Below are 12,677 nucleotides of genomic sequence, written 5' to 3'. Positions count from 1 at the left end.
GACTTTTTTCTAGTTTTTACTCAGGGGTTTGAAAGTTTTAGTTACCTTGTTTTTTTTTCCCCCCAATGTTTCAGGAGAGAGAGGATCTCTCAGTCATGGTTCTATTGTAGATGGACGGTTTGAAGGGTTTGTCCAGACCCACCAGGGTACCTTCTACGTTGAACCAGCTGAGCGATACATTAAAAACAGAAAGCCACCTTTCCACTCGGTGATCTACCATGAAGATGATATCAGTAAGTATTTTCTTTGCTGTATTTTTTAAAAAAAATTGTTTGAGGGGCAATTATTGTTTCCTTTAACTGTTTTTTATTGCAAAACAGGTAGAGGTTATGTAAAAATCTCATTCCCTCAACTAAAAATCATCTAAGACTTCTGTGGGATTAAGACTGAAGGGTTTAAGTTGAGGATTTATTACGTTAACAATGCAAGATTAAGGGGTCACAAGTCACAGTTCTAGATTTAAAAATGTTGTCTTTTTTTTTATTTTTCTAACTTTTTTTGATTGAAATGGGGAAAGAACTCTTTCAAGAAGGATCAGTGTAGTTTTTAAAAGTCAGTAACTTCAAGCTCATTGTAAACACCATTTGCACAACTTATTGATCAATCTTTGTTTGGAAGTGTAGTTTGTAGATGAAGTGGAATTGAAGGGGTGCATACACACAGATTCAGCCAGCAAGAAGTAGCTGATTACTCTGTGGACTGCTGACCAATTATTAATGACAACAGCCTTCTGCCTGCTAACAGCTATGTTCTTAGGTAGTTGGAAAGCTTCAGGCTAGGAACAAGGTATTGAGAAGCCATTGGATTCCCACCATCTCCAGAGCTTGCTATGTAGGTAAAAGCTATTTTAAGCCTGGAGAAAACCGGTCCATCTTCCAAAGAACTGTTAAGCTCAGGAGCAGGCCCTTTGAAGCATGAAGCTGGCACTGACACACGATGCCTTTTTTAAACTGGAAACTGTGTTTGCTTCTATCTGGCTTGTATCCCTGTGTATTCTCGTATCTATCAGGATGCCTTGTAGACATTGCTATTGTATCTGCTTCTACCACTTTCTCTGCCATTGCATACTAAAACTTACCACTCTCTGTTTTGTTTTAAAAAACAACTTGCTTCTCACATCTCCTTTAAACTTCCCCTTTTTACCTTAGCACATCCCCTCAAACTGACATTTCTACCCTGCAACAAAGACTAACTATCCATTCTATGTGTGCCACTCATCGTAAACTTCTATCAGGTCACTTCTCAGCATTTGACGTTCAGGTGAAAACAGTCCAAGTTGGTCCGATCTCTTCTAAAATTAGAGAATTTTATGACTTGATTGAGCAGCTGTCTCCAACACGTTGATCCCAATCTCCCTGCCTTCCTATGTTGCCTCGATGCATGCATACTGATCGTCATGTTGCTCTATGACTTCAGCTTGTGGAAGTTGTGCGACGAGAGAAAAGTTAACAGGCTGTGCTAGATCACTGAATTATTATTGACTATCATTGCAGAGTAAAGTAAGTTTGTGGTGGCAATGCAAACAAATGAATAAGAAATATGCTAGGAACTGATGAGTAAAGCCAGTATATAACTACTAGAAACATAGGAAACTGTCTTTGACGTATCATGTCTTTGCAGATTCTCTGCAACAGCAGCCTGGCTAATCCTGCTTTTTCTGTCCATTCTGAGTAGACCTGCAGTTTTTCAGCTGCTTATCTAATAGGCCCAAGCAGGGTGAAGGGAAAAAATAAGGACTGGGTTGGTGGTTCTATGCTTGTACTCCAATATCTGAGCAACACCAGGCAACCAGGGGCTCCGAAAACAAATTGCAACCATAGTAGTCACCTCCTGTCTCCACATTTGAAAGCAACCTGCAAAGGTCTGGATATTCCAGGATCCAGAGGGCTTACTTGCAGCATGTTCAGCTGCAGAGTGACGTCACAAACCGCAAAGTGAAACTGGATTGTCTATAACAAAAGTGAAATGTCAAACTTCCATGAGTAATTTAAAAAATTAGTATCTATTAATAACTGTAAATGATAAGAGCACTTGTCTTGTATGTCACCCAAGTGTATTGGTAAGTCAGAAGGGGAATTTGGCATGATACCACACTGCAATGCATTGCAAATTCAAGGATAGTTTTCCCTTGAACAACATGCTTCAGACCAAGGAAGTTCATGAGTTAAAAGCTGATCAGAAAGCTCAAAAGAGCATGTTTTTTTTATCCTCAGTCAACACTAAAAGATTAGGCCTGCATTGAAGAATAATTTTGAATTTTTCATTTTCTGGCATAACACAATGAATTGTTCACATGACAAAGTAATTAAAGAAGCAATGACTGGCTGTGCACTCTTTACTTTAGAAAAAAATTGGGAACATTGAAATAATAGTAATCTAGACTACTTCAGTTGGTGTTGCCACAGTAGTTAGGCAAGTGGAACCTTTTGAAGACGTGTTTTTAGTACATGCAGCAGGATCTGAAGCACTGAATGCTTCTCCCTGCACTTCAATGAACCCAGCCATGATGCAGCCCTGCTGATTTTTTTTTGTATATTGTTTGTTTTTAAGGACATAGTAAGTAAGGAGGATCTTCTCACCATTTTTTCCTCTTGGAGAACAAGAGGTGAGGGTTTCCTCAAATAATTCATTTAGGTACGTGCTTGAGAAAAACATTGTAATCATGAAACTGATTTTCATCACAAAGGATGATGCAAATGCACAGTATGTTGCATTTTACAGAAATAGTCTGCTTTTCCTGTCTTGTTGTTAATTGCTATTGCATATTCCTCCAAGCATTCACAGGTTAAGGTTTTTTTTTAGGACTTTTCTCGTGCAATGAATGTTGTTCCTTGGATTGTAAACTTGATTTTGAATGAGAGCCCTTCAGTTTTGCTTGTTTAAATACTTCCTTGATGCTGCTCCTGATGAACTAATCCTTCATGATGATATAAGATGGTTAAGTCAGGAACGTCTATTAAAGATTTGTAGAATGCCTGATTGTAACTTAGCTCTCTGCACGCTTCACAACTTAAGTTATCAGACAACATGTGTTTGTTTGACATTGTGTTCCTGACAGACCTGATGTCAAAACTGAGTGAGTGGTATGTGAACCATAGGGCAAGGACAGAGACTTGCTTTCTGAACAACGCTCTGAATACATCACGTTAAAAGTGGGTTTGTGGTCCCTCTGATGTTTGTAAACCCTGCAACAATTCCTATCTTGGAGGAAAATACTAGAAAAAGTCAAAAACAGAAATATGTTCCCAACCAGCAATCAACTGTGCACACCTGAGGATATGAGCAGAGGAATTCAACAGGTGATTTTCAGGAGATAGATGTGATTGGGAAAAAAGGACTATGTTTGTCTCAGATCTATTCCTTCAAGTAAACATTGGTGTGCTGGCTACCAAATTCTGTCAGGTGTTTGATTTACAAAGCCATTGAGTTGAAATGCAAATTGTTACTGGGCAAAATGATACTGAGCTCTAAAGGATTGCCATTTTATCATGTGCTTTTTCAAGTTAAAGCTTCTGCCACTTGCTTCTGTGAGACAGCATTCTCATGAATGAAGATAATAAAGTCTAGGTATCTCTCTGCCTCGCAGATGCCATTTGATGGACTGTATATGAACATTGTCTCAGACTTCAAGTACTGGCAGATAGTGTGCAGTCTCAGTGCAACATATGACATGGTGAGGAGAGGCCTTTGTTTTGGATTTACATAGAATAAATAGTTTATTTTCAGTACTGTTTTCTTCAGGGTGAATACTGGGTCATACTTAAAAAATGATCTTGTGCATCCGAAAGCTTGGAGAGCACTGCAGTAGAGTATGGTCCCCAGTCATCAACTGTGGCAGAAGCCACAGCAGAGTGGGAACTTGGGTGACTGAAATCATCTGCCATCTGTGCATTCTGTAATATTTTGCAGTCAACCTTTGCCATCAATTTCCTCTGGTATCTTAGTGTCCTGTTGACTTCACTTTGAGACTTTGGTACCTAGCACTACTCTGCTATCTTGAAGTTTATGGCAAATTTTGAGAAACAAATACTGTTGATTGGATGCATTGTTTAGCAGAAGTTGCCTGAACAATTTATTTTACTTCTGGCTACCAACTGATTGCTGTCTTCCATTGGAGATTAATGCGCTGTGATGAAGGGTCGAGGCCCAAAATGTCGGCTTTTGTGCTCCTGAGATGCTGCCTGGCCTGCTGTGTTCATCCAGCTTCACACTTTATTATGTCTAATAAAGCAGTTGGTTTGTTCGCCGAGCTTGGCAAATGAATTGCAAATGTTTCGTCTCCAGTTGAGAAGACATCATCAATGCGTAGGTGGATGATTCCTCTGGTGCTCGCCTTTATATAGGGTGCCTAAGAGTAGTTTATGTTCTCTATTTTGATTTGGTAGGTATTTTAGTAACCTAAATCAAGTTTGTGTTTATGGTTTGTAAAGTTGCCATTTGATTGGCTGTTTGGAGGTTGTTTGAATCGTTGCTGTGCGCCTTGGGTTTGTGGCATTTGGTCTCTTCCGTGGTTCCCCCGAGTTCGTTGTTCCCTTGTCCGCAACGGTTGGTAGGCTGGATCGATTGCGACGTGCTTGTTTATTGCTTCTTCGGATGAGTACCATGCCTCGATTTTAAATTCCCGTTCTTTTTTGGTATTTCCTTGTGCCATCACCTTCACGTTGTTCCAGTCGAACTGGTGTCCCTCTTGGTCCTCATGGATGGATACCAGTGACATTTGGGTCGTGCCTTCGGGCGGTGAGCTGGTGTTCATGGATTCTCGTAGACAACTTTCTTCCGGTTTGACCGACGTAGTGCTTGGTGCAGTTGTTGCATTGAGTTTGGTAGATCAAGTTGCTTCTTTTCATCAAATCCCCGTTGCCCTTTTGGGTTTTGATAGTCTGTTCCTGAGTGTATTCATGGGTTGGTAGGCGATGGTTGCTCCATGTTGTCGAAATAGTCTTGCTGTCATCTCGGAAATATTCTGGATATATGGGAGGACACTTCTCCTGTTCGCATGTTGTTGTCTTGGGGGAATTTGTCGCTGTGCGAATTATCAGTGTCCTCCGGATGAAGTTTCTCGGATAGCCCTTTTTTTGTGAAGACTTCATATAATCGTTTCTCCTCTTTCAATTTTTGGCTTCTGTGGTATTGCAGTGTGTCGATTCGCTTGCAATAGCGTCCAGATACAGCTTTGCTTGTGGCATTTTGGGTGGTTGCTGTGGTAGCTCAAAAGTTGATCTGTGTGACTTTCCTTCCTGTAGACTTCGGTTTCGAGTTGTCTGTTCGGTATTTGGATGATGAGAACGTCCAAAAACGCCAATTTGTTATCCGTCTTGGTTTCCATTGTAAAACTGATGTCGTGAAAGATGTTATCAGAGATAATGGGAACTGCAGATGCTGGAGAATTCCAAGATAATAAAATGTGAGGTTGGATGAACACAGCAGGCCAAGCAGCATCTCAGGAGCACAAAAGCTGACGTTTCGGGCCTAGACCCTTCATCAGAGAGGGGGATGGGGAGAGGGAACAGGAATAAATAGGGAGAGAGGCGGAGGCGGACCGAAGATGGGAGAGTAAAGAAGATAAGTGGAGAGGTGTAGGTAGGGAGGGGATAGGTCAGTCCAGGGAAGACGGACAAGTCGAGGAGGTGGGATGAGGTTAGTAGGTAGCTGGGGGTGCGGCTTGGGGTGGGAGGAAGGGATGGGTGAGAGGAAGAACAGGTTAGGGAGGCAGACACAGGTTGGACTGGTTTTGGGATGCAGTGGGTGGGGGGGGGGGGGGGGGGGGGGGGGGAAGAGCTGGGCTGGTTGTGTGGTGCAGTGGGGGGAGGGACGAACTGGGCTGGTTTAGGGATGCAGTAGGGGAAGGGCAGATTTTGAAACTGGTGAAGTCCACATTGATACCATATGGCTGCAGCGTTCCCAGGCGGAATATGAGTTGCTGTTCCTGCAACCTTCGGGTGGCATCATTGTGGCACTGCAGGAGGCCCATGATGGACATGTCATCTAGAGAATGGGAGGGGGGAGTGGAAATGGTTTGCGACTGGGAGGTGCAGTTGTTTGTTGTGAACTGAGCGGAGGTGTTCCGCAAAGCGGTCCCCAAGCCTCCGCTTGGTTTCCCCAATGTAGAGGAAGCCACACCGGGAACAGTGGATGCAGTATACCACATTGGCAGATGTGCAGGTGAACCTCTGCTTAATGTGGAATGTCATCTTGGGGCCTGGGATGGGGGTGAGGGAGGTGGTGTGGGGACAGGTGTAGCATTTCCTGCGGTTGCAGGGGAAGGTGCTAGGTGTGGTGGGGTTGGAGGGCAGTGTGGGAGCGAACAAGGGAGTCACGGAGAGAGTGGTCTCTCCGGAAAGCTGACAGGGGAGGGGATGGGAAAATGTCTTGGGTGGTGGGGTCGGATTGTAAATGGCGGAAGTGTCGGAGGATAATGCGTTGTATCCGGAGGTGGTAGGGTGGTGTGTGAGAACGAGGCGGATCCTCTTGGGGCGGGTTGTGGCGGGGGCAGGGTGTGAGGGATGTGTTGGGGGAAATACGGGAGACGCGGTCAAGGGCGTTCTCGATCACTGTGGGGGGAAAGTTGCGGTCCTTAAAGAACTTGGACATCTGGGATGTGCGGGAGTGGAATGTCTTATCGTGGGAGCAGATGCGGCGGAGGCGGAGGAATTGGGAATAGGGGATGGAATTTTTGCAGGAGGGTGGGTGGGAGGAGGTGTATTCTAGGTAGCTGTGGGCATTTTCCCATCCCCTCCACTGTCAGCTTTCCGGAGAGACCACTCTCTCTCCGTGACTCCCTTGTTCGCTCCACACTGCCCTCCAACCCCACCACACCCGGCACCTTCCCCTGCAACCGCAGGAAATGCTACACCTGTCCCACACCACCTCCCTCACCCCCATCCCAGGCCCCAAGATGACATTCCACAATTGGCAGATGTGCAGGTGAACCTCTGCTTAATGTGGTATACTGCATCCACTGTACCCGGTGCGGCTTCCTCTACTTTGGGGAAACCAAGCGGAGGCTTGGGGACCGCTTTGCAGAACACCTCCGCTCAGTTCGCAACAAACAACTGCACCTCCCAGTCGCAAACCATTTCCACTCCCCCTCCCATTCTCTAGATGACATGTCCATCATGGGCCTCCTGCAGTGCCACAATGATGGCACCCGAAGGTTGCAGGAACAGCAACTCATTCCGCCTGGGAACGCTGCAGCCATATGGTATCAATGTGGACTTCCCCAGTTGCAAAATCTCCCCTTCCCCCTACTGCATCCCTAAACCAGCCCAGTTCGTCCCCTCCCCCCCACTGCACCACACAACCAGCCCAGCTCTTCTCCCCCCCCCCCCCCCCCCCACCCACTGCATCCCAAAACCAGTCCAACCTGTGTCTGCTTCCTCTCACCCATCCCTTCCTCCCACCCCAAGCCGCACCCCCAGCTACCTACTAACCTCATCCCACCTCCTTGACCTGTCCGTCTTCCTGGACTGACCTATCCCCTCCCTACCTCCCCCACCTACACTCTCTCCACCTATCTTCTTTACTCTCCATCTTTGGTCCGCCTCCCCCTCTCTCCCTATTTATTCCAGTTCCCTCTCCCCATCCCCCTCTGATGAAGGGTCTAGGCCCGAAACGTCAGCTTTTGTGCTCCTGAGATGCTGCTTGGCCTGCTGTGTTCACCCAGCCTCACATTTTATTATCGTGAAAGATGTTGTTCAGTAGTTCGTTTGTTCTGATCAATTTGCTTTTGGTGAATGTGCCGTCTACATAGCGAACCATGTTTTGGGGTCTGAGTTCCAGTTTTAGCATTGTAACTTCTGTGATGAATCCCAAGATGAGACATCCCATGCGTGCTCCCCGCAGTTGCTGGTAATGCTCTCCATTGAACTCAAAGTAAGTTGTTAGGCAGAGATCAAGGAGTTCACAGATATCTCTTCCTTTGCTGAATGGTCTATGCATAGCCCCATGGTTGTCCAACAGGTCGGCGACTGTGGGTTTGGTGGAGTTGAGGCCCACTGATGTCAACAGGGAGGTTACGTTGAATGACACCATTATCTCGTCTTCCTCGATTTGTATGCCTTGTAGCTTTTATAAGAATTGCTGCGCATTACTAATTGAGTATGGGGATCCATTGATAAGATGTTTCACCCGTTTCCATAGTTCCTTTGATAAATTGTAGGCTCGTGTTTTTTGGAAGTGGGACATTGTTTCCTTGTGTACCTTTTGGGAGTCCGTAGAATCTAGCAACTTCCGAATCGCGTGTTCTCATCCTCCAGTGTTCTTGGTGATTTTGTTTAGTTCCTTGAGTTTCTTTAGGGTTTTGTTTATTTTTTGTTTGCGTTTTGTGGTTTGATCAGTTCTAGTTGGCGATAGGTATTTGTGTTGTTGAGTAGTTCTCTTGCTTTATCGATTTGTATTCTGCTTTGTCCATGATGACTGTGATACGTCCTTTGTCAGCTGGTAGAATAACGATGTTTTGATCTGCTTTGACGTTGTTGACCGCCTCCCGTTCTTCTACAGAGAAAGCGTTGAAGGGTTTGTTGCGTGTAATAGCACATACGACCGTTTGTTATAGCAGTTGTTGGGCGGCTTCATCAAGTCTGCTGGATTTCATAGCAGCTTCCAGGCTGGCCAAGTACTCTTAAATTACTGGCGTCCTTAAAGTTCAAGTTGAGCCCTCTAATCAGTACATTCTCTTCGGCTCCCATTAGTTCTCTTTTCTAGACAGGTTTCTCACCCAACTTCTAACATTTTTTTTTCGTTGTTTTGTGCCAGTCCTGAAAATTTGCTTTGAAGAGCAGCTTTTTCTTTTCAGCCTTGAAGTTTACCCTGCGTTCTATTGCCACATTAAGTTGCTCCAATAGTTCTGGTCCTAGTATTTTCATACAGACTTCCTTGTCTTCAGTGATAATTCTCTCCTCTCCTATTTCCTGAGACGATTGTGTGCGTCTGTGGTCATCAATCGTATCACTTTTCTACCATTTATCTAGCGACTATCCATGCCTCGGTGATTTAGTGGTGGTCAGTAGGTTACACAGCGCAGTAAAATTTGTTGTTGCAGGCACTCATGGAGGAAGTAGAGTTGCTGTCGCGTGGAGGCTTGTCGGCTGGCGAATGTCTCCCATTCAACGACTAAAATATCGAGAACATTAACTACTTTTAGGCAACCGATATAAAGGCGAGCACGAGAGGAATCACCCACCTACGCACTGATGTCTTCTTGACTGGAGACGAACCATTTGTAATTCATTTGCCAAGCTCGGCGAGCCAAACAATTTACCCGAGCTACCAATATTTTGCAACATCTCTAATCAGCTGACCTATAGCAGCAGATCAGAGGTAGTGGGACATGGGCCATAAAACTTGCATTGCACTCTGAATTGCTTAAGCACTGACTTTAATAGGATGCCTGGTCCTCAGATGCATGGGGAGTTTGGAAAATGTTAGTAGTGTTTGGTGGTCAAATATTACAGTTTGTTGAGATGGATGAAAAAATTTTGACTTGATAATGTTTCTCCTTTCCCTTTTGCAAAGGAAATTGCAGATTTGATTACACTTAGTTTTAAAGAATAAATTATCTGAGCGGTGAGGTTTTCTTTACATGATGTCTCATTTGAGTATTGGGAGTTGGGAGGTCATTTTGCAGCCGTGCAAGACATTGATTTTCCCACTTTTGGAATACTGTGTGCAATTTTGGCCTCCCTGCTGTTGAAAGGATGGCATGAAACTTGAACAGGTTCAAAAGATTTACAAGGATGTTTCCATGGTTAGAGGGTTTGAGCTGTTGGGAGAGGCTGAGTCGACTGGGGCTATTTTTCCTGGTGTGTCAGAGGCTGAAGGGTGACCTTAGAGGTTTATAAATCATAGGGGCATGGATTGAGTCAATAGACAAGGTATTTTCCCCAGGATGGGGTGTCTGCAAAACTAGAGAGCATAGGTTTAAGGTGAAAAAGGAAAGATTTAGAAGGGACCAGAGGGGCAACTTTTTCATGCAGTGTATGGAACAAGCTGCCAGAGAAAGTGGTGGGGGCTGGTACCAATACATTTAAAAGACATTTAGACATGTATGAATAAGAAGGGTTCAGAGAAATATGGAACTAGATTTATTGAGGATGTTTAGGATACCTGGTCGACACTGGTGAGTTGGACTGAAGGGTCTATTTCCATGCTGTACAACACTGACTGTCAAAAACATGTCTTGCCACAGACAATAACCAATTTGTTCTCATGAAGCTTGGTAGGATAGCTTTTAATCTTTTGGCTTTGATTCCTATCATGTGCACAAATGGGAAAATGACTAGGAGAAACAAGGTATTTGTTCTTAGGGTTCTAAATCAACACCGTGCAACAGAAGATGAGTTGCTGCTATTCATGATGCATTTCCAAATTGTTGTGCAGAATAATTTTTTTTTTAAAAAACAGGATGAATAAATTTATTTCCTGTTTTAAAATTCTACTGGAAAGAAATCCAATTTGCTGGAACTACTTTTAAAAGTTTCATGTCTTAAAAATCAAAGCCAACTTAATAGAACAACAGATTTGAAAAGATTTAATTTGCTACGTTAAATATAGCACACGCTGAGTCTGCTTCTGTCTTTCACTGACTTATGAAAGGTCAGTATTTAAACATTTCGCTCGCTGAATGTGATGAGCTTTCATGGTTCATTGTTACTTGTATATCGCAATCCAGAGCCTAGTAAGGTTGAAGTTGAGTATCTTTGATTGCAGCCAGTTCCATTCTGTGCTTGTCAAAACGGCATTCATGGCATGTGTATGGCTTTCAATCCTTTTCCTAAATCAAAAGTTCAAAGGTTTGAGTTGAAACCCATTTAAAGTTGACCTGTTACGAAGAAAGCATTATGGGTAGCTATCCTGGTATGACATGGTATTTTAAGTGCAAGAAATCATTTACAAGAATATTGTCTTTTGAAGATTTTTCAGCTCTGAGAAGTATGTATTTTTTCCGAAACCCATTCTGTTAGTAAGAAAGATACTGGTAACTTCTGTCATTGTATTTGTTTGCATAGCTAGCTTTTTGTATTTTACACTGTCCGAAGCAATGGGATATTTGACCGAAGATTAGCTTGATTTTTAAAACCACACCAGCATAGGCTCTATTGCACCACTGAAATAAGCCTACAGTTTAAAAAAACCTTTGAAGGTAAACCTGAATTTGCAAAACTTGACTGTAGTGTCAGTCCCTCAAAAATAAAAATAAATTACAGAATTGTGACAATAATTCTTTATCCTTGTATTCTAAAGAACCTTGTACAAAGAAAATCTAAAATTACTTTGTTAACAGCTCTGTCATATGTTTTAAAAGACCATGTGAATGGAAATGTGACATAAGAACTGCTAGGGAGATTCAGTGATCTGGCAGCACCTTTTTGGAGAGGGAAACAGGTAATGATTCGAGTCTGTTGTGACTTTTTTCTTTTTGGAGCTCAGGTTCTCAACAGTCAAAGGACTGAAGACTGTGTGTGTTTTTTCTTTCTCTTAAGATGCTGCCAGACCTGCTGAATTTCTCCAGCACTCTGTAGTTGCTGTAGATTAAAAAAGATCATATCAGCTTGTATTCACCTGATTCCCAGTCCAGCCATTGCTGATTTGTCATTCTGTTCCTCCCACTTCTGCAACACGGGAGAGCCTGACATGTATGCATGACAAACAACATCAAGGTTTTTAATATGTCACGTTTGTCTATTGTACAGTTTAAAATGAAGTTTGTTTAGAGCAAGTAACTTTAAAGGTTCTAAATTACTTTATAATGCAAATTTAACAGGGATGCATAAAATATGCTTAAAATTTAGCAGGTTTTGCTTAATCATTCACAAGATCTTTGGTTCAGACGAGTATTTGTAACACTGGAGTCTGCAGTTGCGGCGCAGATCGATAATTCTGTGATTGTGAGCAAAACTTTAGGATGGTGTGTGCGCTCATCGGTGCTAGGGTCAAGCATAAGTCAGAACCGTTGTAGTATATTGTCATATGGAAGAGTGAGAAGTCAGAGGTTATTGTACATCTTGGTAAGAACGACAGTTAGAGAAAGGTTTGAGGCTTTGCAGAGTGAGTATAGGAAGTTAGGTTAACAAGTAGAACCTCAAATGTAGTAATCTCTGGATTACTCCTGGTATCATGTGCTAGTGAGTGGGAATAAGAAGTTAGGGCAGATAATTCAGTGGTTGAGGAGATGGTGCAGTAGGCGAGGATCCTGATTTTTGCACCTTGGGATCTTCTCTGGGGCAGAAGAGGACTATAAGACATAGGCATGGAAGTAAGGCCATTCGGCCCATCAAGTCCACTCTGCCATTTAAATCATGGCTGGGCATTTCAACACCACTTCCCTGCACTCTCCCCGTAGCCCTTGATTCCTTCTGAGATCAAGAATTTGTCGATCTCTGCCTTGAAGGCATCCAACGTCCCGGCCTCCACTGCACTCCGTGGCAATGAATTCCACAAGCCCGCCACTCTCTCTGGCTGAAGAAATGTCGTCTCATTTCAGTTTTAAATTTACTCCCTCCAATTCAAAGGCTGTGCCCACGGGTCCTAGTCTCCCGGCCTAACGGAAACAACTTCCTAGCGTCCACCCCTTATAAACCATACATTATCTTGTAACTTTCTATTAGATCTCCCCTCAACCTTCTAAACTGAGTACAATCTCAGGATCCTTAGCCGTTCATCACACATTAAACCTACCA

The 12,677-nt window shown here is 43.5% G+C and overlaps 1 protein-coding gene across 1 annotated transcript in view; it reads left to right on the top strand.

Moving 5' to 3' along the window:
• adam10a (ADAM metallopeptidase domain 10a) overlaps positions 1-12,677 on the top strand; it is a 136,886-nt gene that overhangs the window by 45,135 nt on the left and 79,074 nt on the right. Inside the window, exon 4 of the mRNA XM_048562734.2 lies at positions 75-233. Within this exon, the coding sequence (XP_048418691.2) occupies positions 75-233 (159 nt within the window). The remainder of the gene's footprint in view (positions 1-74; positions 234-12,677) is intronic.

Source organism: Stegostoma tigrinum, chromosome 33 (assembly GCF_030684315.1).
Source record: "Stegostoma tigrinum isolate sSteTig4 chromosome 33, sSteTig4.hap1, whole genome shotgun sequence".
NCBI classification, from domain to species: domain Eukaryota; kingdom Metazoa; phylum Chordata; class Chondrichthyes; order Orectolobiformes; family Stegostomatidae; genus Stegostoma; species Stegostoma tigrinum.
This window is presented reverse-complemented; position numbering and strand designations above follow the sequence as displayed.